The 21,000-nt window shown below is 39.8% G+C and overlaps 1 protein-coding gene across 4 annotated transcripts in view; it reads right to left on the reverse strand.

Annotated features, from left to right (window-relative positions):
- PARN (poly(A)-specific ribonuclease) overlaps positions 1 to 21,000 on the reverse strand; it is a 162,782-nt gene that overhangs the window by 93,183 nt on the left and 48,599 nt on the right. For all 4 annotated transcript variants that reach the window (XM_084641663.1, XM_084641665.1, XM_084641666.1 and 1 more), the window contains 2 exons: positions 19,945 to 20,031; positions 6,422 to 6,496 (listed from right to left, as the gene is read on the reverse strand). In XM_084641663.1, coding sequence (XP_084497789.1) covers positions 6,422 to 6,496; positions 19,945 to 20,031 — 162 coding nt within the window. The remainder of the gene's footprint in view (positions 1 to 6,421; positions 6,497 to 19,944; positions 20,032 to 21,000) is intronic.

A 21,000-nucleotide genomic window follows, 5' to 3' on the forward strand; every position in this document is an offset into this window, starting at 1 on the left:
CTGATGGCCAGTTTATATCCATTTGTTCTTGTGTCCACATTGGAGCTTAAATAATTCCTCTCCCTCCGTGATATTTATCCCTCTGATATATTTATAGAGAGCAATCATATTGCCTTTCAGCCTTCTTTTGGTATACTGTAGGTCAAGTCAACACTACCACATTCAATCCTGATTAAATAATTTCTAAATCAGAACAAACAAAACTATTACTTATTCTACCGTACCTGTGCTTCTTTAAGATACTGTAATCAGTGTGGATCCCACATAGATGTTCATGTGCTTGCACAGGACCAAATCTATTTATAGCAGCAGCATGCATCCAGGCTGCATGTACTCTGTGTACCAATATCAGGGCATAACAGGTGGGGTGGCCGCAATCCTCTTAGTTTCCTCACAGTTCAAAGCCCATGTAGCTGAGGACTTTGAGAAGTGGGAATGGAGGTGGGTTATGAGACCCCCATTGACTACAACATCTCAGAGAAGCACAGTTATTGTGAGGTAAAGTAACCATTCTTTTTTTCAAGTATGTGTCAGTGTGGATCTCACTGTAGATCACTGGCAAGAAGTACCCTTCCCGGATGGTGGGCATGAAGTCTCAGTTGTATTAGTAAAACTGACTGGAGTACCACTCTTCCAAACTAGCATCTGCCATTACAGCCATATCAAATGCATAATGCTTAACAAAGGTCAATAGTTTGGCTCCACATGGCTGCCTTACTGACCTCAAAGATCAGCTCACTCTGTAGGAGGCAGAAAGTGTTGAAGTATGCCCTGGTGGAGTATGTCTTGACGTTCAGAGGAAGAGGTTTCCCAGCCAACTGATATCAGATGAAAATACAATGTATGAACCATTCTGAGATTCTCTATAAAGAAATGGTTTACCCTTTTGATGCGCCAGACATGGCCATGAGGAGGTGGGGAGAGAATCTCAAAGGCTTGGTTCTGTTGAGGTAATAAAGCAGGGCCTTAGACATATCCAGTATATGAAGTTTCTTCCCCGCCGCCCCAACTCCGTGAGGAATGTGGCTTCAATAAGATGACTGGTAAGGTAATAAACCAGTTCAAAGGGAATTCGGAGAGCTAGGGTGTGGTTTCGTCACTTTCTTGTACCTCTGGAATGATGCGTATGGCAGTTCAGTCACAAGGGCCTGCATTTCACGGACTCTTCATGCTGATACAATGGCTATGACTCAGACAGTTGAATGTGGGGTGGTATAATGAGCATCCTGATAAGGGTTCAAAGCTCTAAGAGGACAACACTGAGATCCCACGTGAGACTTAGGTCTCTAATCAGAAGGCAGACATGAAGGCCCCTGAGGAATTTTGATAACACAGGATGTGAAAAAACAGAATACGACAGTAACAAGAAACTGCACGCTGCCAGTTGGACTTTAAGAATACAAAGGCTAGACCTGCTTTCTTCAGCAGCAGTATGTTGTCCAGAATCTTTATCATCAGGGTCTCCACTGTGTTCACTTTGTTTCAGGCTGCCTATTTGGAAAAATCATTTCCACTTCCATGGGTAAGTCTCTGGTGGAAGCTTTCCAACTTCATAAAAAAAATCATCTGAATCGGTCAGTCTTGCTCATCCAGCCTGTCAAGTAAAATGGCTGAGGGCCTGGATGTAATTTTGGCCCTGATTTTGCAACAGTATGTCTAGACAGGTGGGAAGGTGTAGGAGAAACTGACTGCACATCTGCAGGAGAACAGAAAACCAAAACTGCCTCAGCCAATAGACACCATCTCACATCACTGCAGATGACAGACTTCTCATAGCTCATCACGAGTCCTAAAACAGGAAAAAAACAGGGAGAAGACAGGATATCTAGGGGCGCTTCAGTCTTCTCCCAGGCTTGCCTCTGATCTGCCAGTCTAGATATGGGTAGGTGTGGATTCAGTTTCACTAGATGTGTCGCTAGTTGGTGAAAACTCAGTGCTGTGGAGGGTCTCAAGGGCAGAACCTTATTTTGATAGCAGTCCCACAGTGAAGCTTTAGTGTTTCCTGTGGGCCAGGTGGATGATGAGGAGCTACGAATGAGTTGTGGGTTTGGAAAGATGGACACAAGTATTACCGACCTGAACCTGAGACAGAATATGTATCTTTGTGCCATCTCTTCAGAGATTTCCCGCTACTCCCCCATCTCTTCTGAACTGTTGGATAGCATTAGTTCAATGTAAAATTTTCAGTGGTTATGAATTATTATTACATTATCATAGCCTTTCTGCATATTGTCCTGCTTGAGGGGTTCTCATGTAAAACTCAATGAATTTTGCATCTCGGTGTTTGCCACCTGCACACTGACTGACACAGGCACAGACTTGCTGATGTGAATTTGCATGTTAAGTCAACTGTCAAATTCCACTTCAGGACCAATTTAACAAGTTCGTAAAAGCATTTTCACAGATTGTTCTTTTGATCATTAAGGGATAACGAAAGAAAATCCCATCCTCACAATCTCTCAGTATCCTGGAGATGATGCTGCAGATGGAAGCTAGCTTGTGTACATTTACTGAAGCTGGAAATTACACCATCAGATCCAGTGCAGACATACCCTTAGTGGGTTAAAATGACCCATTAGGTCTTATCTTGTAAAAATGTAATGCCTATTTCCAATCCTAAATTTACCTACCAAATCAAATCCAACGAACTTTATAATTTAACAACTAACCTTTAACATCTCAAAATCTCCTTCTTCTCCTTTGGATCCCTATTGCAAAGACAGATGTCCAGTCTTTGTTAATCTCTACATGGACTATCACACCACCTTGCTCTGTGGCCTACCTGGATCCCACCACTACACTGTACTCAAAACACTGCTGCTAAAATCATTTAACATTAGGTGTAGCTAGAACAGCAAGCACTACCCTCCTCCCAGTGTCCTTCATTCCTTGGAGTTTTCTTATATGAGAAATGACTCAATCCTGTCAGCTCAACTTCAATGTCCTGTTCAGCTCTAATCCCACCTACATGTATGGTCTCTTTGCCCATCACACAACACTAAGACCATTACTCAATCAGCTCCTCTCACCATTATGATGTGTGACCTTCTCCCAAGCTGTTCACTACACCTGAAATGACCACTTTGACCCCAAATACAATCCAGCCTTCTTCAAGGCCCACTTGATTAGCATGCATGCTATCTTCTGCAATAAATATAGTTTAAGCAGCGGAAACTGTGATGCAAACAAAGATATAAATCAAATATCTGGAGCTGGTCAACATTTCTCATTTGAAACTTTTGACAAATGGTTTTTGTCAATAAAAAAACGCCCACGGGACATATCCAATTAATGACATTTTTGGGGTTTACATCAAAAAACTGAAAACTCAAGAAAAAAATGTTAGGTTTGGGAAATTAGTCAGTTTTTTGATGAAAAACAGAAGACATTGAGAAATTTTTCAATGAAAACTTGTTTTCAAATGTCTTCATTGGAAATGTTTTGTTCCTAACCATCCGAAAAAAAATCAATTAAGCCAATAAATAAAATGGAATACTAGGCAAGTAAAAAAAGTAGCACTCTTACAGCCTTATACCTGGGATGGCTAAAGTTTTTAGAACTACTGCTTGTCTAACGTCACTCCCTATATGTCATGTCTAACACTGTAAACCCTTTAATGACAGGGACCAGTTATTTGACCACTAACCATGCCTGTTTATAGTGCAGAATATTTCTAAGGGACTACGTAGACAGACCCTAGCTTTGCACTTCTGATTACGGGTTAATTAAAAATCACAAAGAACTTTAATGAAAGTAAAACAGACATGTACTTTAGGCACTAGACAAAAGAATGCTGCCTAATTAAAGCGAGGTTTCAGAGGAGCAGCCATGTAGTCTGTATCCGCAAAAAGAAAAGGAGTACTTGTGGCACCTTAGAGACTAACAAATTTATTTGAGCATAAGCTTTCGTGAGCTTATGCTCAAATAAATTTGTTAGTTTCTAAGGTGCCACAAGTACTCCTTTTTTAATTAAAGTGATTTACACCAGTAGTTCAACCTATTTACCATTGTGGATCACATATGCAGCTTTCCATGTGTTATGTGGGCAGCAGCCACACAATACATATACTACCTGAGGATGTCACATGGGCTGCAGCTGTGTGCTGATTGGGCTGCAAGCAGCTGGTGGGCCACAGATTGAGAACCACTGATTTACGCCCTCCTCAGGGTCACTAACTTGACAGTTTGAATTAGCTACCCTATTGAGGTGCATCTTAACTTAGGTTTACTATATGGTAGCAGTGAATTGTAAAATGTAAATTAATGTATTTTGATTTCCAAAGCAAGCATACGTATATACAGTCAATTTTTTAAATTCATTCAAGAATAAGCCACTTATTTAGCCACTTTATTTTCTGAAAATATGTTTGGACTTTTTTTTTTTTTTAAAACTTTTGTAAGTAAACAGTGCTCTCATTCCCCTTCCCATAGTGAGCAGTAATTTCCCTATTGGACCTTGTGTGTGTCTAGAGGTCAGTGTTTTAAAGAAGGTCATTGACTACTTATCAGTATGAAATTGGCGATGAGGATTAAATAAGGTTACAAGGTTTAAACATTAATATAAAGTATTCTGTCCAATAGCATTAGGAGTCTGCTTTCTATTTTGTGTGTCAGAATCAATACCTACTCGGAGAAAAATGCATTCAACAACTCAACTGTTTGAAGATTTCTGAACGCTAACACCTCCCCTCATCTCTTTCACTAGACCCCATGGGTTTACTCCACAGCTGAGTTGGCAAGTTCCCTGAATGATTGTCAAAAGGGAAAACAACCCATGATATTAGGCTACGACTGTCGCATAGCATTTCAGAACAGTGTTAAAAATTCCATAACACAATAAAGTATTCTGTTTGTAATATATCAACCAACTACCTTAATACAGTTATACTATTAGAGAAAGTTAGTTTTAATGCCTGAATTTGATTTAAAGTGAATGAAGTTTGGCATCTGAAGTATTTAGGCATATTTCTACCTATTCAGCTGTACACAACCTTTGTGTTCTTGCTTTAAGATAACTGATGAGGAAAAGCCTTTACAAAACTTGGTTTTGGTAATAAGCCAATCAACTCTGGGACCAAGGAAAGTCTGCAACAGTGAGCAGCTTGGCAAAGCTCACTAAGTGTTCAGTACGATAAAGAAGAGCGAAGCAAACTTAAGCTGCCCAAGCTAGAAAGTGGACTTTACACAAGCACTCCAGTAGAGACTGAACATGGACAGAATCATGTTTTAAGCATGTGAATGTTCAAACATTGGCAGCCCGAATTAAGTACAAACTAATTTTCATCTTTCCTAAAATGTCTTGGTCCTCTTCTACAATAAAGACAGAAGGGTACTCTGTACTGCTGATGCCTTTGGCAGATCATGAAACATCTAAGCAGATAGGTCACACCTTAAGGTAGTTGGAAACACAGACAGCTAGTGAAAACCTTCACAATTTTGCTCTACAGAGACTACCATTTGGTAGGCTTAGTGAGGAAGGGGAGAGAAAGAAGAGAAGAGAAGAAAAGAAACTGGAAGCCAGGGAACTGGGTTTGTTTAGTCTGGAAAAGAAGACAGAGGGCACAGGATAGCAGTTTTCAAGTATGTAAAAGGTTGTTACAAGGAGGAGGAAGAAAAATTGTTCTTCTTAACCTCTGAGGATAGGACAAGCAGCAATGGGGTTAAATTGCAGCAAGGGAGGTTTAGGTTGGACATTAGGAAAAACTTCCTGTCACAGTGGTTAAGCACTGGAATAAATTGTCTAGGGAGGTTGTGGAATCTCCATCAATGGAGATTTTTAAAAGCAGGTTTGACAAAGACCTGTCAGGAATGGTCTAGATACTTAGTCCTGCCATGAGTGCAATGGACTGGACTAGATGACCTCTTAAGGCCCCTTCCAGTTCTATGATTCATGATATGCAGGCAGCAGTGTGGATAGGGAAAACATGGAGTTTCAGTTTGTTTTACTACAAGAACTACTCAACTAGTTGCAGTGAAGCCTATAAACCCAAAACGTGCACTGGCGCTACAACAGCCTGGTGGTCCTCTGCATAATACTTCTCGACTTCACAGTGCTTTGCACCTTGGCACCTACCCATTCTGCTGGCTTCTTTTATGATGCTCAGGAAGCAAACTGTGCAGGAGAACAAATGGGTTCTGAATCCCTGTCTACCTCAACTGGCTCTAATAGTTCAACAAAATTCCCATACCTGTTTGCATTGCTGTTATGTCAATGATACTCATACACAAAGAGAAATGGTTGATACCAAGTGACAGTGGCTTATTAAGAGAAACATAGTGGCAAATGAAATTCCTACTATTTGCCAGCTAGAAGGAAATTATGGACTGAGGAATTTTAGAAGAGACAGTAGCAACCCTTTCAATGTCTGTTTATAGTGCGAACAGGCAAACCTTACAATGAGGTGATTCCAAAAACACTTACCTATTTGTACTTGTTCTGGCTGGCTAAGTGACACAAATGCTGATGTATCATCAATCCAAGATACCTGAATATTACCTAAAAATGCAGAACAAACAAGAATCATCATAACAGTTATGACATTTCACGCAGTCTAACAGGTTCACTCCGTGCACTGATGTGCCATGGGATGGGTAAAGTCACATGCTTTATAGTAACTAGAGTTTGAGATGATTATGTCCACTTGGATCTTATTGTAGTGCGTACCCCTAACATACATGAGCCCAGAATCTTAACCACAAGTGGGCATGAAGAACTGAGCACCCTCAACCTCCACTCATTTCCTTCAGTAATATAGGCAGGTAGAAGACTTAGTTACAAGTGGGGAAGGAGGGTGGGTCATAGTAACCACATGGACAAAGGCATCTCTAAGCCACTCCACTTACTGAAAATTAGGTAACCTTTGCAAGCATTTGTCCACCTGCATACCACTGTCAGTGACTGACCAGCAGTTAACTCAAGGAGCTGGGTGATAGGACTCCTATCTAAAAAATGACTAAGACAGACCTGCCTAATCTGATCTAGAAGCTGCTACAATGGAGTAATGACTGGTAAATATATAAGCAAAACTCCAAGTAACTGCTCTACTTCTCAGAAATAGAGATTCCCCTAAAATGAGCCATAGGAGTACCTGCACTAGCTTGAAAAGGGAGGATTACTTTGCTCAATATGTAAGAAACAAATACAATCTGAAACCTACTTTGAGTGTCTAGGTGGCAACAAATCATTCCTTGGATTTATTAGCAAAAGCTACCACAAGCCTGCAAGAGTTTCAGAATGACTGTTTTAAATAATGTTATTACAGCCTTGTCCTCTTATTTATGTGTATAAAACTTATTCTCTGTGGGAGAGTCAGGAGGCTTGGGAAAAATACTGGCAGATGTATAAACTAATTTAAAAGCCGAATTACAACTCTGTGCTTATGGAATACAGCATATATGCACAGGGGACCCATCACCATTAAAAAGAGCAGCAGCACAACATTAAAATCCCAGGTTGGAAAGTTTCTAACCGGTAGAACTATGAGTCAATCCTGTTGGAAATGTGGATAGAGTGGTGTGGAGGAAAACTGAATGACCCTCAATCTGTGGATGATGCACAGAAACAGCTGCCAAATGCGCTCGAACAGAGCTGATTGAGAGTCCTGAGTATTCTAGAGACAATAAAAGACTCCAAGGGTTGAGAGTGCCTCTGAATGGACTACAATGAAAAAATCTTTCATTCAGCTTTATAGGTTACGCTTGTAAAGGCCTTTCTGCTCTGCATCAAAAACTCAAACGGTCATCAAATAGAATTGAACCAGCTAATCTCCATGTCATCAGTTGTAGAGACACGAGATCTAGATGGAACACTAGATTATGATTCTTTGGAATGATGTCCAGAAGATTTTGAAGTGGAAGAAGTGGGTGAATTGATGGGTGTATTGGGTCAGAAAAAAACTGATGTGCCCAGGCTGGTTTTTGCATTATCTGGGCTGTCCCAGCACACATTCCTGAGCACTCTGGGAATTAGTGGAATGGGGATACCATAGTAGCTTCTTTTCCCACTGAATCAGAAATGCCTCTGTTAGGGGACCTCACCCTCCACCCAGTTGTAGAATACTTTATCTAAAACTAAGTCCATTAGTCCCCATCGGTGGTGACTGAGCCTTTCCTGCTGTGAGGATCTGCATGTTTTGAACCCCTGTGAAATAAAGAGCTATTGAGTTGATTTAATGAAGAATACACCATTCTCACAAAATAAACTGCTTCATGATAAGGGGGAATATCGTGCACCCCTCTGTTTATATAATGCATCGCCATCATATTGTCTCTCTTGGGATCTTGATAGTGCTGTCCCAAAGGAAGGGTAAGAAAGCCTTGCAGACTAGACAAACAGCTCTGAGTAGAAATACATTTGTGTAACTGACTTTGTCCAAGGCAATAGACCTGAACCTGAAGGTTGTTTAAGGCCTCTTCTACCCTAGAAAACTTTTGCTGGCATAGATATGCCAGCAAACCCTCCAACTGTAGACACAGTTTATACTGGCATAAGAGTTCTTCTGCCAGCCTAACTCAATTTACTACTACAAATCAAATTCCAAAGTAGGTGTTCAGACATGTGACTAGAAACAGCAAAATGTAGCATGCTCTCAGGCAAAGTTTGTCTCAATTAAATCTCAATCACAAATTAACAATCTTTTCAGATCAATACTGATAGAAACTGATTCCAAGTGTAAGTTAGTTTAATAATTTTAGCTTTCTAACCTATTCAGATAGGTTACAGAATGCTTTTTGAAGCTCAGATAATAAAGTGCTGCTTGTTTTTGCTATGATTAATCATCCTGAGCTTTTTATTCTTTAGTTTGCAAGTTAAGTACTGTACCTCTGAGTGGCCAGGTGTTCAGGATGTAAATTACAATAATCTGAAGACCACAAGAAACAATTGATTCAATATGGTTTCTGACAGCCACAAACTGAGTAACTGTTTCTAGTTCAGGACTTTAATAACAGAAAGCTCAATCGTCCTGTAAACGAAGTTTATCACTTAAGTGCAAGTTCTCTGAAGTTATGTTTATACATCATTGCATTTCAAGAGGTTCAAGCGTCTCCATTATTCTAATAGTCCAGAATGTTTTAGGAATGTGGATCCCTGCCCTCCTGTGGTGAAGAGATTCAGTACAGTGGGGAGAATTATGCTACTAGCCTTTGCAGGTGGCGTAACAGTTCTTTGAGTATAAGGATTCAGAGTCAGGCAAAAGAGTTGAGATGAGAGTGCACAATATGCATCTGGTAATGATCTGTTTACCTCACACTAGCCAGAAGAAACCTTTTCGTGGCCGCTTTAACCCTGCTCCAAACATATCTTAAAACAGTTTACTATACTGATTATGTCAGGCAGTATCATTTTTTTTAATTTATTTTAAATTTTGATTAATTCATATTAACTTATTTCATTGGCATCCAGATGGATGGTTATGTCACATCCTTCAAGTCTTCTTGCATTTGCCATTCTACAGTTCTTCCCTTCATTACTGGATTCTGACCCAATTTGTACTCATTTTCCTTGATACTTGCTCATTTCACCATCTTTAATCCATCAATACAAGGGATGTTAAGAGATTCATAGATATTAAGGTCAGAAGGGACCATTATGATCATCCAATCTAGTTCAATACTAAAAACCAGATACTAGGTTAAATATTATTTTGGGGCACGAACATAAAAATTTGCAATCCAAAGTGAGTGAACCCCAAAAGGAATTCTTATGCAATTCCTCATGCTGATCAGAGAGTCTAGGCAAAAGAAGTTTGCTCATATTTGAGCTGACCTTTGATTAAGAGTATGTTAACTGAAGAGAAATAGGCTATAGAAGCAGGATAGACTAGTAAGCTAGGTCATCCAGCAAATGTGGTAAGCACTCTTAATAAATTTTGTAAATACTGTATATTTCACGAGTATGGTGAAAGGATAATAGGTGTCTGAAAAATAGACACAGCTGTGCTGCAAGTACAGTATTTAGCAAAAAACATAGCTGGATGCCAACTTACATACTGTAACACCAAGCCAAATATAAGACATTCACTAGAGTACAGAACACTAACTAGCAGGAGAGAGTTGAGCCAGGAAGAGTTCTCAGTTTTGAGACATCTAATACAGGCCAACTTTACAATCTGAGAAGTGACATTTTAGCCTAGCCTACAAGGTCATGAGTTGTCAAACAGATTTTTGCCCCCATTAAAAAAAGTTTACACCTTCACTTTTAAGTATTATTAGAAATTATTTTATCCAAACGGCAGTAGATGAGACCTAAATTTGCCATTTCTGAGGAAAAGCTGCCGGTGTTAATATTTGGTCTCAATATTTTAGTTTTTATATTTATTTTCCTTAAATTAAAATTATGTGACAACCCAAAATACAGGAATTATCTTCTTGGACAGCACATTGCACTATAATGCCTAAGTGAATTATACATTATTCAAACAATATGTATGAGAGGATATGCTAAGACTTGTCCTGTTTTCATGTTAAAGATTGGCTGAGTACCATATAGGTCACCCTGAAGCTGCAAACAACTTCTGGACATCTGCTCCCAGGACAGTGGAAACAGTTTTAAGACTTTATCTTGTGGGCAGGGGGTTAGGGCAGGTACTTGTACAGCATTTGCCAGTTAAGTAACTGAGAATGGTTAATAGAAACTATACAATTAACCTTTCTGGCTGGAGGACAGAGTGCAAAGATAGCAAGAACAGCTGGAGGGGGTGGTCAAGAAATCTATCTTCAGCTGGGAATGGAAAGGCCAGAAATGCTCAGAGCACAAACAGAATGGAAAACTTTCACGTGACCTGTATAACCTTTCCTCAAATTTCTTTAATACACGCTGAATTCCTCCAGAGTATATGGGAGGTATTTAGTACATATTACTATATTAGAAGGGTTTAAAAAAAAAAAAAGCTGGGCAGTTCACCTTAAAGTACCTTTTTTATTGTTAAAACATAAAAATGTATAAAGTTAGATAAAATATTAGTTTTATGACAGACATTAACACACTTTCATCATAATTAGTAAAGCTTGAACACAAATGCTCAAGCAACAGTGGTGTTACAACCAAGCAATGTGGAATATGAAGTATAGATGTGCAGGAGCGCATAAGGTTTCCAACATATGTTTCAAATGTTGGTTTAAAGTGACTTTAAGAAGTCAAATTACCACCTATGTAACACCTGAATTATTAAAACTGAATTTTAGAAAATCCAATGTTATTTGTGCATTTCACATTTTGATCACCAAGCTTAGACAATGAAAACAGATTATATCCATTTTTCCTCCCCCGCTAAATGATTCTCTTGCACTAGCAAAATGCTATGTTTAGTCTGATTAAGTCCAACTCACTCATTCTGGTGAATTTAAAAAAAAAAAAACAGTTTGGTAATAGTTTGACAATACTTTGAGTCTAAGTTACCTATAATTAGCAAGGACTGAACAAAGGCTATGAATTCAGCATAAAACCTTGGTTAAGTACGATCACATCTGTCATCAAATGATTCTTGAATATTTAATACCATTTCAAGAGGTTAAAGAGATAAAAATAATGTTTTAAGGATTTCACAGTCCTGTGCTGAGATTTCTTTAGGCTCTGACCAGCACTCATTATGAAAGGGTAAGAAAATTTGTTTAAAAAAATGCAGTATGAAACATTTTGAAATAATAAAAACAGGAGTGGTAAATAATGAAGACAACTGGTCACTGATACAGAGCAATCTAGATCACTTGGTAAACTAGGCAGAAGCAAATAATGCATGTTTTAATATGGCTAACTGGAAACATGTATACTTCCAGGAACAAAGAAGAGGAGGTTACTCATCTGTGCAGTAATTGACATTCCTCAAGATGAGTGTCCCTACAGGTGCTCCACTCCAGGTGGTGGTGCGCCCCTGCACCTTTGCTTGGAGATTTTTACAGCAGTACTTGCACAGGCCGCACAAATGCAGTGCCTGCCTCACTTGCCGACTGTGTCTCAACAGCACAGGCATGGCCCGAGCTCCTCAGTTCCTTCGCTACAATGGAGACCCTTCCAAACTCCGAAGCAGAGGCGAGGAGGGGGGGTAGCGGAGCACAGGGACACTCATCTCAAAGAATGTCAATTACTGCATAGGTGAGTAACTTCCTCTTTTTCGAGAGATGTCCCTGTGCGTGCTCCACTCCAGGTTACTGAAAAGCAGTATCTCCTAAGGAGGTAGGGACATTGGGTCTGGTAAGAAAGCTGTGGACAGCACAGCTCGGCCCATTCGAATGTTGGGCAGGGGTTCCTGAATAAGAGCATAATCTTTAGCAAAGGTATGCTCCAAATCCCTGGTGGCAGCTTTGCAAATATCTGAGAGGGGAATGTTAGATAAGAATGCCACAGACGTTGATACAGATCTTGTGGAGTGTGCCCTAACAGAAGCTGGAGAATTCATCTTCTTTAGTTGGTAGCATAGGCGGATGCAGTCTGCTATCCAACTGGATATTCTCTGAGTACAGATGGATTTGTCTCTGGATTGTTCTGTGATTGAAATGAAAAGTTTAAGGGAAGCCCTAAAGGGCTTAGTTCTATTCAAATAAAAGGACAATGCTCTGTGCACGTCGAGTGGGCGCATTGCTGCTTCGAAAGCATTCGCATGCCATTTAGGAAAGATGGTTGGTAGATGGATAGGTTCACTGAGGTGGAAGGAGGAATGCACCTTCCAGAGAAATTTGGGATGCGTTCAAAGCATAACTTTGTCCTTAAAAAAATATAGTGTATTGTGGATCAGCCATAAAACACTCCAAGTTCTCCTACACATCTGGCAGATGTAATGGCAACTAAAATGCAGTTTTCATGGACAGATATAGGAGGGAGCATGTTGCAAGCAGTTCAAATGGATGGTGCATCAAGCACGTGAGTACCAAGTGCAGGTCCCAAGGTTGAGTGGGTCGTCTAATGTCCGGGAATGGGGTCTGGAGGCCCTTGAGGAACCACTTTGTGATGGGGTGGGCAAAGATAGTAGTGTCTCCAATCTTATTGTGAAACGCCATAATTGCTGCTAGATGCACCTTTATGGATCTTAAGGAGAGCTTAAGGATTAGGAACATGCCTCACAGCGATAGACTCAAGAAGCTCAATCCAGTTAGCTTAACAAAGACAAGGTTAAGGGATGACTTGATTACAGTCCTGAAATACGTACATGGGGAACAGAAATTTGATAATGGGCTCTTCAGTCTAGCAGAGAGGCATAACACAATTTAATCTCTGGAAACGGAAGCTAGACAAATTCAGACTGAATACAAGCTTTAAATTTCACAGTGAGAGGAATTCACCACTGGAACAATTTACCAAGGTCATGGTGGATTCTCCATCACTGAATTATTAAATCAAGACTGGCTGTTGTTCTAAAAGATAACCTCTAGGAATTTTGGATGTCAGACTAGATAATTACAATGGTTCCTTCTGGCCTTAAAATCTATTAATCTTTTTTTCAAACTAGAAAATCTAAATCTGCTTCCTCTACTACTTTAAGCTTTGCAGAGACTGGCTGCTCCTTAAAGAGTTTCAAGTGTTTCCATCAGAAACCTTGTATTGGAGCTCTTCAAAACAATAGATTTTATTTTAAAAAAATCAGAGCCTTGGGGTTTTTTTTCAAAAATAATTGACTGTTTAGTTGTTAGTAGTGGGATGAGATTTATTACTTCTATGACTACTATTGCCTTTCTTTGGGGGCTTTTGGCAAGTCACAACCTCACTGTCCCTCAGTTTCTACCATCTGTAAAGCAGAAGTACATCACCCTAGGATGCTGAAATGCTTAGATGACAGGATCTAAACTGAAATATTTTGCATTAAGGTAGTCTAAGTATCAAGTGCTCTACTGTGTCAGTGGGATTTTACGTTACAGTTTTATAGCACCAACTACACCTATGAACAATACTATTCTATTTAAATTGAAAGTTTATTGCATTGTTCATAGATATGAAAGTATGACCCCTACTGGCTATGACCTATGGCTGCAATACATGCCATCAGTAAGGCCTGGTCTAACATAAGCCTTACTTCAACCTAACCCTGTCAGCATCTACACTACAATGTTGTTTCTGCCGACATAAGTTGCCCACTCCACCTCTGCGAAAGGCATAGCACTTAGGTTGAAGCAATGTAAGCGGCGGGGCTCCGGCTGTCAGCCCTCCACAATGTCCTATGCTAACAGTTAAATCGGTGCCAGTGCTCCTGCTGAGGATGTGCACCACCAACAGAAGGAGCTAGTGTGGACATGCTAAACCAATTTCATTACTGCAGTGACTATATTAAGTCGACTTAATTTTGTAGTGTAGACTTGTCCTAGATGTTAAAGGGAGATATGTGAATTAGGGAGAATAATTCTATATCAGGTTTTGGTGGTTTCTAAGCTGACGCTTTTTCTAGTGAGAATAAAGTTCGCAACCAAAATCCTATGCTTGAGTCTCTAAGAAACTAGAAAGTAAAGTCCTGGTAAGCTATATACTGTTCAGCAACCTGGAGTACCAGCTTCTAGAAATTTTTACAGCTTTTACAGTATTCCGATTCAGGCAGTCAGGAATGCAAAGGCTCAGCCAGTGGTATGCTGGCAGTGCCTTATGGTACAACTCAGGTGAAATAAAGGGAACACAGCCAGCCTCCTGGTTTGTGTTCTATATATACACACACCCTAAGATCCAGAACTTAGAGAAACAGAGGTGAATTTCTCAACTCCACATAAAAAGCAGTGTATAATTTCACCACTACAAACCTTGGGGTAGCATGAAATCTTTTCGGTATAGGATCACATTCCTACCCTCTAACGAACATTGCCATTGCATGAGCAAGACCAAGGACCACCCAAACTTACACAGCATGAACTACCTCTTAACCATATCTTCTGGACCACCTATCCTCCCCACTGTTGATTCAACATCCTTGTAGCTATTATAACAATTGCTTATCTGGGGTAAACAGCATATTTTTAGCTGTGTTTAAATGCAGTTTAAGGAGTCAGCACCATGTAAACACTCAGCTATCCGTGGATGAGATGAGAGAAAGGAAAGCTTTAGTAGAACCCAAGGTCAAGGGGAATACATAGCTATAAGCTTAGGTCTGCCAACAAACACCATTCCTGGACCCTGATTTTAACTGATGCATAGTGCTTTAAGAAGCGTCAATATGATATAATAAATTAACACTGAACCAATATGTTGTAGGTGTTTCATAGCAAATACCCAGTCTAGCAGCCTTGACTTTCAATTTCCTTTTAATCAATTTATATAATGCTGAGTCTCAAGTTGGTCAGCTACTCATTTACAACTTATGGTATAGTTGCAGTAAGTTTAATGGCTATGCTGCTTCAATAGATAGAATTCATAAAGCCTGCTTTTAAAGAAAACTCTTAAGAGATCAAGAAGTGTGCAGTTTATCCTTTACCAAAGTATTTTGATTTGGACTCTATTACAAAAAAAGCAAACATTTCCTAATTAAAAATGTTTCAAAACTATTACAAGGACTGATGCCGAAGAGCAAGAGTCATCAGAAACATTTTTCAGGAAGGATATTTTTCAAGCATTTCATTCTTAAAAAAGCAATATCAAGGCAAAAAAACCCCTGGATTATACAAGTATTTCAGGAAGACAAGACGGATCATCCACGATCTAACTTTATATGATATATGTAACAATTTTATATACTTTCAATAGAGTACTATAAGCAAATAAGTGTATCTGAACACTCATGCAAAAGGAAATAATTTTGCTGAAAAGAAATCAAGCATGTTTTGTAGGCAAAGAAATTAATATTTAACAAACAGAAATTATATTTGAAGAAATGTAGCAGTAAAAAAGTGCTTAAAATTTGTTCATAAGACCAAGAATTTTATTTTTAAGCTTCACCTTATTTTTAGCACTTTATACATGACTAGAGCACAACCCACATTAACCATAGACTGGATATTACTTCCAGAAATTGCAATAGCAACAGCATGCTTGTTATGCTCCATGAACACAAAACTTCTAACACAGCTCTACTGCAAACACCAGGTACAAAGAGACCTGTCACTGTGCACTAGGCTCTAAGCACACAGGACACATACCACCACCAGAACAGTTTAGTAACATAGATCCCTGAAACTGTAGGAGGGGAACTGCAAAGAAATTCTTGAAACAGTGACACTAAGAATTAAAAATTAGCAGTTTAGGTGCAGTTGATCATGACCTGACTGCATTTGTTATTTGTGAAACGGATGAAGTTCAGCAAAATATAGTTGGTGCTTTCAACAGACCAATTTCATAAATCTGAAAACAACTGAGTCAAATCAGATGGGAGAATACATTTCAAAATGAAAAATGTGAATAACTGGAAACTATTTAAGAACATTTTATTAGATGCCCAAAAAGCCACGATCAAGAAAAAAGCACCTGGCTTAGAGGGGAACTGAAAGCAGCTATAAAAGGAGAAGCTGATCACAATGGATATAAAGCTAGCAATTGTAGAAAATTTATATGGAAAGCAAAAGGAAACACAGAAATCTACATCCAGCAGAGTTAAAGGACAATAAGGAGTTATTAAAGTATGTTAGGAACAAAATGAATCCTAACAATGGCATTCATCCATTACTAGATGGAAATGGGAGAAAAGACTGAAGTATTAAAAAACTGTTTCTGTGTTGTATTTGGAAAAAAGCCAGATGTATTCATATGTGATGAGGCTGTATTTTCCATTCCAATAGTAACTTAGGTGGTTATTAAATGAAAGTGTCTCACTTTAGTAGCTGTTAAGTCAGCAGGTTTGGATACCTTGCATCCAAGAGTTTTAGAAGCTGGCCAAGGAGCTCTCTGGAGCATTAATGCTAGTTTTCAGTAAGTCTTCAAACACCGTGGAAGTTTCACAGGACTGACAAAGTAAATGTCGTGACAATATTTTTAAAAAGGTTAATGGGATGACCCAGGCAATAATAGGTCTATCAGCATGACACAGACCTTTGCCAAACTAACAGAAAGGATAATAAAGAACTAATAGTTAATAATAGAATTTAAAAAAGGAGGCTAATATAATACCAATCATCAGAGGTTTATGGAAAATAGATTGTGTAACTTGATATGTTTTTGATTAGATTAGAAGTTTGATTGATAAGGGTAATAGTATTGATCCAACATAGACTTCTGTAAGGCATTTAACTTGGTACTGCATGATATTTTGGTTAAAAACTAGAATGACTCAAAATAAACATCAGCACAAACTAAAACTGATTAAAAACTGGCTATCAGGTCTCAAAATTTTAAACGGGGAATCTTCATTAATTGGGTGGGTTTCCAACAGTGTCCTGAAAGGCCTGGTTCTTGGCCTTATGTTATTTTATATTTTTTCCCCAGTGATCTAGAATTAAAAGCCATGCCTCCTAAAATTGTCAGATGACAAAGACGGGGGAGTGATAAATAACAGAGGACAGATCACTCACACTGAGCAATCTGGATCACTTGGTCAACTGGGCATAAGCAAACAATGTGCATTTCAATACAGCCAAATGTAAGGTCATACATCTAGGAATAAAGAATGTAAGCCATCCTTAAAGGATGAGGGACTATCTTGGGAAACAGCGACTTTGAAATGGACTCGAGAGTCATGGCAGATAGTCAGCTAAAAATGAGTTCCCACTGCAACGCTGTGGCCAAAAGGGCTAATGTGATCCACTGATGCACAAACAAGGGAATACTGAGTAGGAATCAATTATTACTGCTGCATTTGGCACTGGTGCTAGCACTGCTGGAATACTGTGTCCAAATATGGTGTCCACAATTCAAGAAAGATGTTGAGAAATGGGTAAGGGTTCAGAGAAGAGCCACAATAATGATTAACAGATTGGAAAAACAGGTTTTATCAAAAAAACTCAAGGGGCTCAATCTATTTAGCTTATCAAAGAGAAGGTTAAAGAGTAACTTGATCACAGTCTCTAAATACCTACATAGGGAACAGAAATTTGACAACGAAAGGATCTTCCATCTAGCAGACAAGGCATAACAAGATCCAGTGGCTGCAGGTTGACAATGGGCAAGTTTATATTGGAAATAAGGTACTTTTTTTTTTTTTTTTAAATCAGTTGGGGGCAATTAGCTACCGGAATTTACCAAGGGTTGTGCAGGATTCTCCATCTCTGGAAACTTAGATCAAGATAGGATGTTTTTCTAAAACCTATGTTCTAATGCAGAGGTGGGCAAACTACAGCCTGTGGGCCACATCTGGCCCACGGGACCCTCCTGCCCAGCCCCTGAGCCCCCGGCCCTTCCCCTGCTCTTCCCCCTCCCCCACAGCCTCAGCTCACTGCGCCGTCGGCGCAATGCTCTGGGCAGCAGGGCTGCAAGATCTTGCTGGGCAGCACAAGTGCAGAGCTGCGGCCTGACCCAGCGCTCTGTGCTGCACGGTGGGGTGGCTGGCTCCAGCTGGACGGCACAGCTGCCTGTCCTGCTGCTCTGGGTGGCATGGCTGTAGCTCTGCCAGCCACTGGTGCTCCAGGCAGCGGGGTAAGGGAAATCAGGAATGAGAGGAGGGCTTGGATGGGGTGGCAAGGGGCAGCCAGGGGCTACTGTCAGAGGGCAAGAAGCGGGGGTTGGATGGGGGTGGGGGTTGGGCCATGCCTGGCTGTTTGCGGAGGCAGAGCCTCCCCTAACTGGCCCTCCATACAATTTTGGAAACCCGATGTGGCCCTCAGGCCAAAAAGTTTGCCCATCCCTGTTCTAATTCAAACAGGAGTTAAATTAGGGGAGTCTTATGGCCTGTGTTACACAGGTAGTCAGATTTGATTATCACAAAATGTTCCTTCTGCTTTATAATCTAACTAACATGAAGCTCAAAATGAAGCTTTAGATAATGAAGGTTGTGCTATATAGACCTTACATAGTGAATAAACAGTTGGTATGAAGGTTGTTCCCATTCTCCCTAGTGTTCTCCGTATCCCAAAACATCCAGACTATCTGATGTAGGATATGCAGCTCTTTGTCTTTTCAAAACACATGCAGCCAGGAACCCATAGACAAAAACACCAGGACTGAAGTATGAGCTCCACTGCACAGAACCCTGCTGAGCAGTTGCTAATAGCCCTCTGATTAATGTCTACTAGCTTGACTGAATTTCTACCTCACCAGACTTGGCCACTCCTTACCATGACTTTTACCTTCACTCCTTTCCCATCTCACTACATCTTTCCCTCTTTGCTCAAAACAACTCTATTTTCACTCTTACCATTCTCACATCAGAATAGCTCTCCCTGCCTCCAGCAGAAATTTTGACTTCTGATTTGCAATTTCCTTTCATCCCAATCCTGCACTTCTGCTGACTTCAGCTTTAATGTTGAGGATTTCAACAATTCTACTCTCATTGCCTTATTCAATCCTTGGCTAGATCAATTTAGTTAATCATTGCCTTGGCCATTCTTAATCTTGTCTTCACCAGGCAATGCTCCTCCTCAAATATCACTCATTTACTGTATTCAGATTACTACTTTTTCCTTATTTAGTACTGTACACTTTCCCCATCTCAGTCTCATTCCTTCCATAACCTTCAATACACGGATAGCAAAGACTTCTTTGCTCCTCTTAGCCACCTCCTTCCCTCCTTAAGTGCACCGTACCTCCATATCCTCCTCCCCTTCACTGACACTATGATCACCATTATCCTCTCCTCCATCCTCCCCTTACTCCTTTTCCCTTCACTAATTCCCCAAACCCTGGGTCAACTTTCACATCTGTTTCTCCCCGTCTCCATCAGTGCTGCAGAGTACATCTTACAAAACCTAAGGACCATGAGGGTGACATAGCTAGATGTCCAACACCCATACAACAAATATGCTATAGGCTAATCATGATTTAGCGTTGTCTACTCTAGCAGCTGAACAGTCTACAACCATGGTTAAAGGGTACAGACACATCTGTTCAAGACCACCATTATCCAAAGCAGGACAGTTTCCAAGGCCAGACAGGAACCCAGCTGCGTTACTTACCAAAGGCACTGAAAAGCTGGTAAAGATCACTAGTCTTCCACTCTTTGGGAAATGTAACATGAAGAACATGGTCTCGTTTTGGCTGCACTGCAAGATAAGAATGCATTTAATAATGCTGTCAGGTATTCATATAGGTTTGAATTGTTCAGTGAATCAGAAAAAACTAAAATGTATACTCTAACACAACTACTCATTATAGAAAACTGGTTCACGATTTTCAGAACTGCATGCAGTTAACTGACAGAAGTGAATACAATTACTGTCATTATGCATGAAAATTACTACTTAAATCAATCTGGCCCATTTGTATATGCATTTGAAGCAACTGTGCATGAAACAGTAACTGCTCACAAATTACGTACATGCCTTTTTTGCCCAGCATTGCTCATATGTAATTATGAAAATCCAGTCTCTTACATCTCTTTTGCACCAAGTTCAAGGAAACTAAACTTACCGTAAAACAGTTCTTAATTAGGTTTTCACACAGTACCAAATACATATTAGAATATAAAACAAACATCATCATCCTCATGTGATTTAAATTAAAATTGGGAAACAAATGACCTGTTTCTTTATACTACTGATAAAAGGAGAGGTACACAAGTAGGATGGAAAAGTTAACTGTATGCCAGGAACCCTAGGCATGTAGTGAAAATTATTTGGTTTTCAGTAAAAGACAGAAAGGGAAAATGCAGAATTTGGCTGAACCCACAGCACAGCACTCCCCCCATAAACTTATTGAATTTGTGCATGATTGTAATGAAAGCAACTTTGTTTCATTCTTGGAATACTCACATTCTGTAATTTCCTCATCCCATTAAAAGAGAAAAGAATGGGATACCAATATTTTAAGGTGCAGCTAATTTATACTATTTGTCACTTTTATTCATCAAAACATCCAGAATTTATCCTCTGTGGCTTATGTCCTTGACGTAAGAGTTACTGGACATTGCCTCATTCTGTTTTATTTTGTTCATCCTTCGCTACCCAACGTCAATTTGTCTACTCGTGCTCTCAAAAGAGATCAGGGAATTTATCTGGAATGCCGACTACTGG

This window comes from Lepidochelys olivacea, assembly GCF_965140295.1.
Source record: "Lepidochelys olivacea isolate rLepOli2 genome assembly, chromosome: 10".
Lineage (NCBI taxonomy): Eukaryota > Metazoa > Chordata > Testudines > Cheloniidae > Lepidochelys > Lepidochelys olivacea.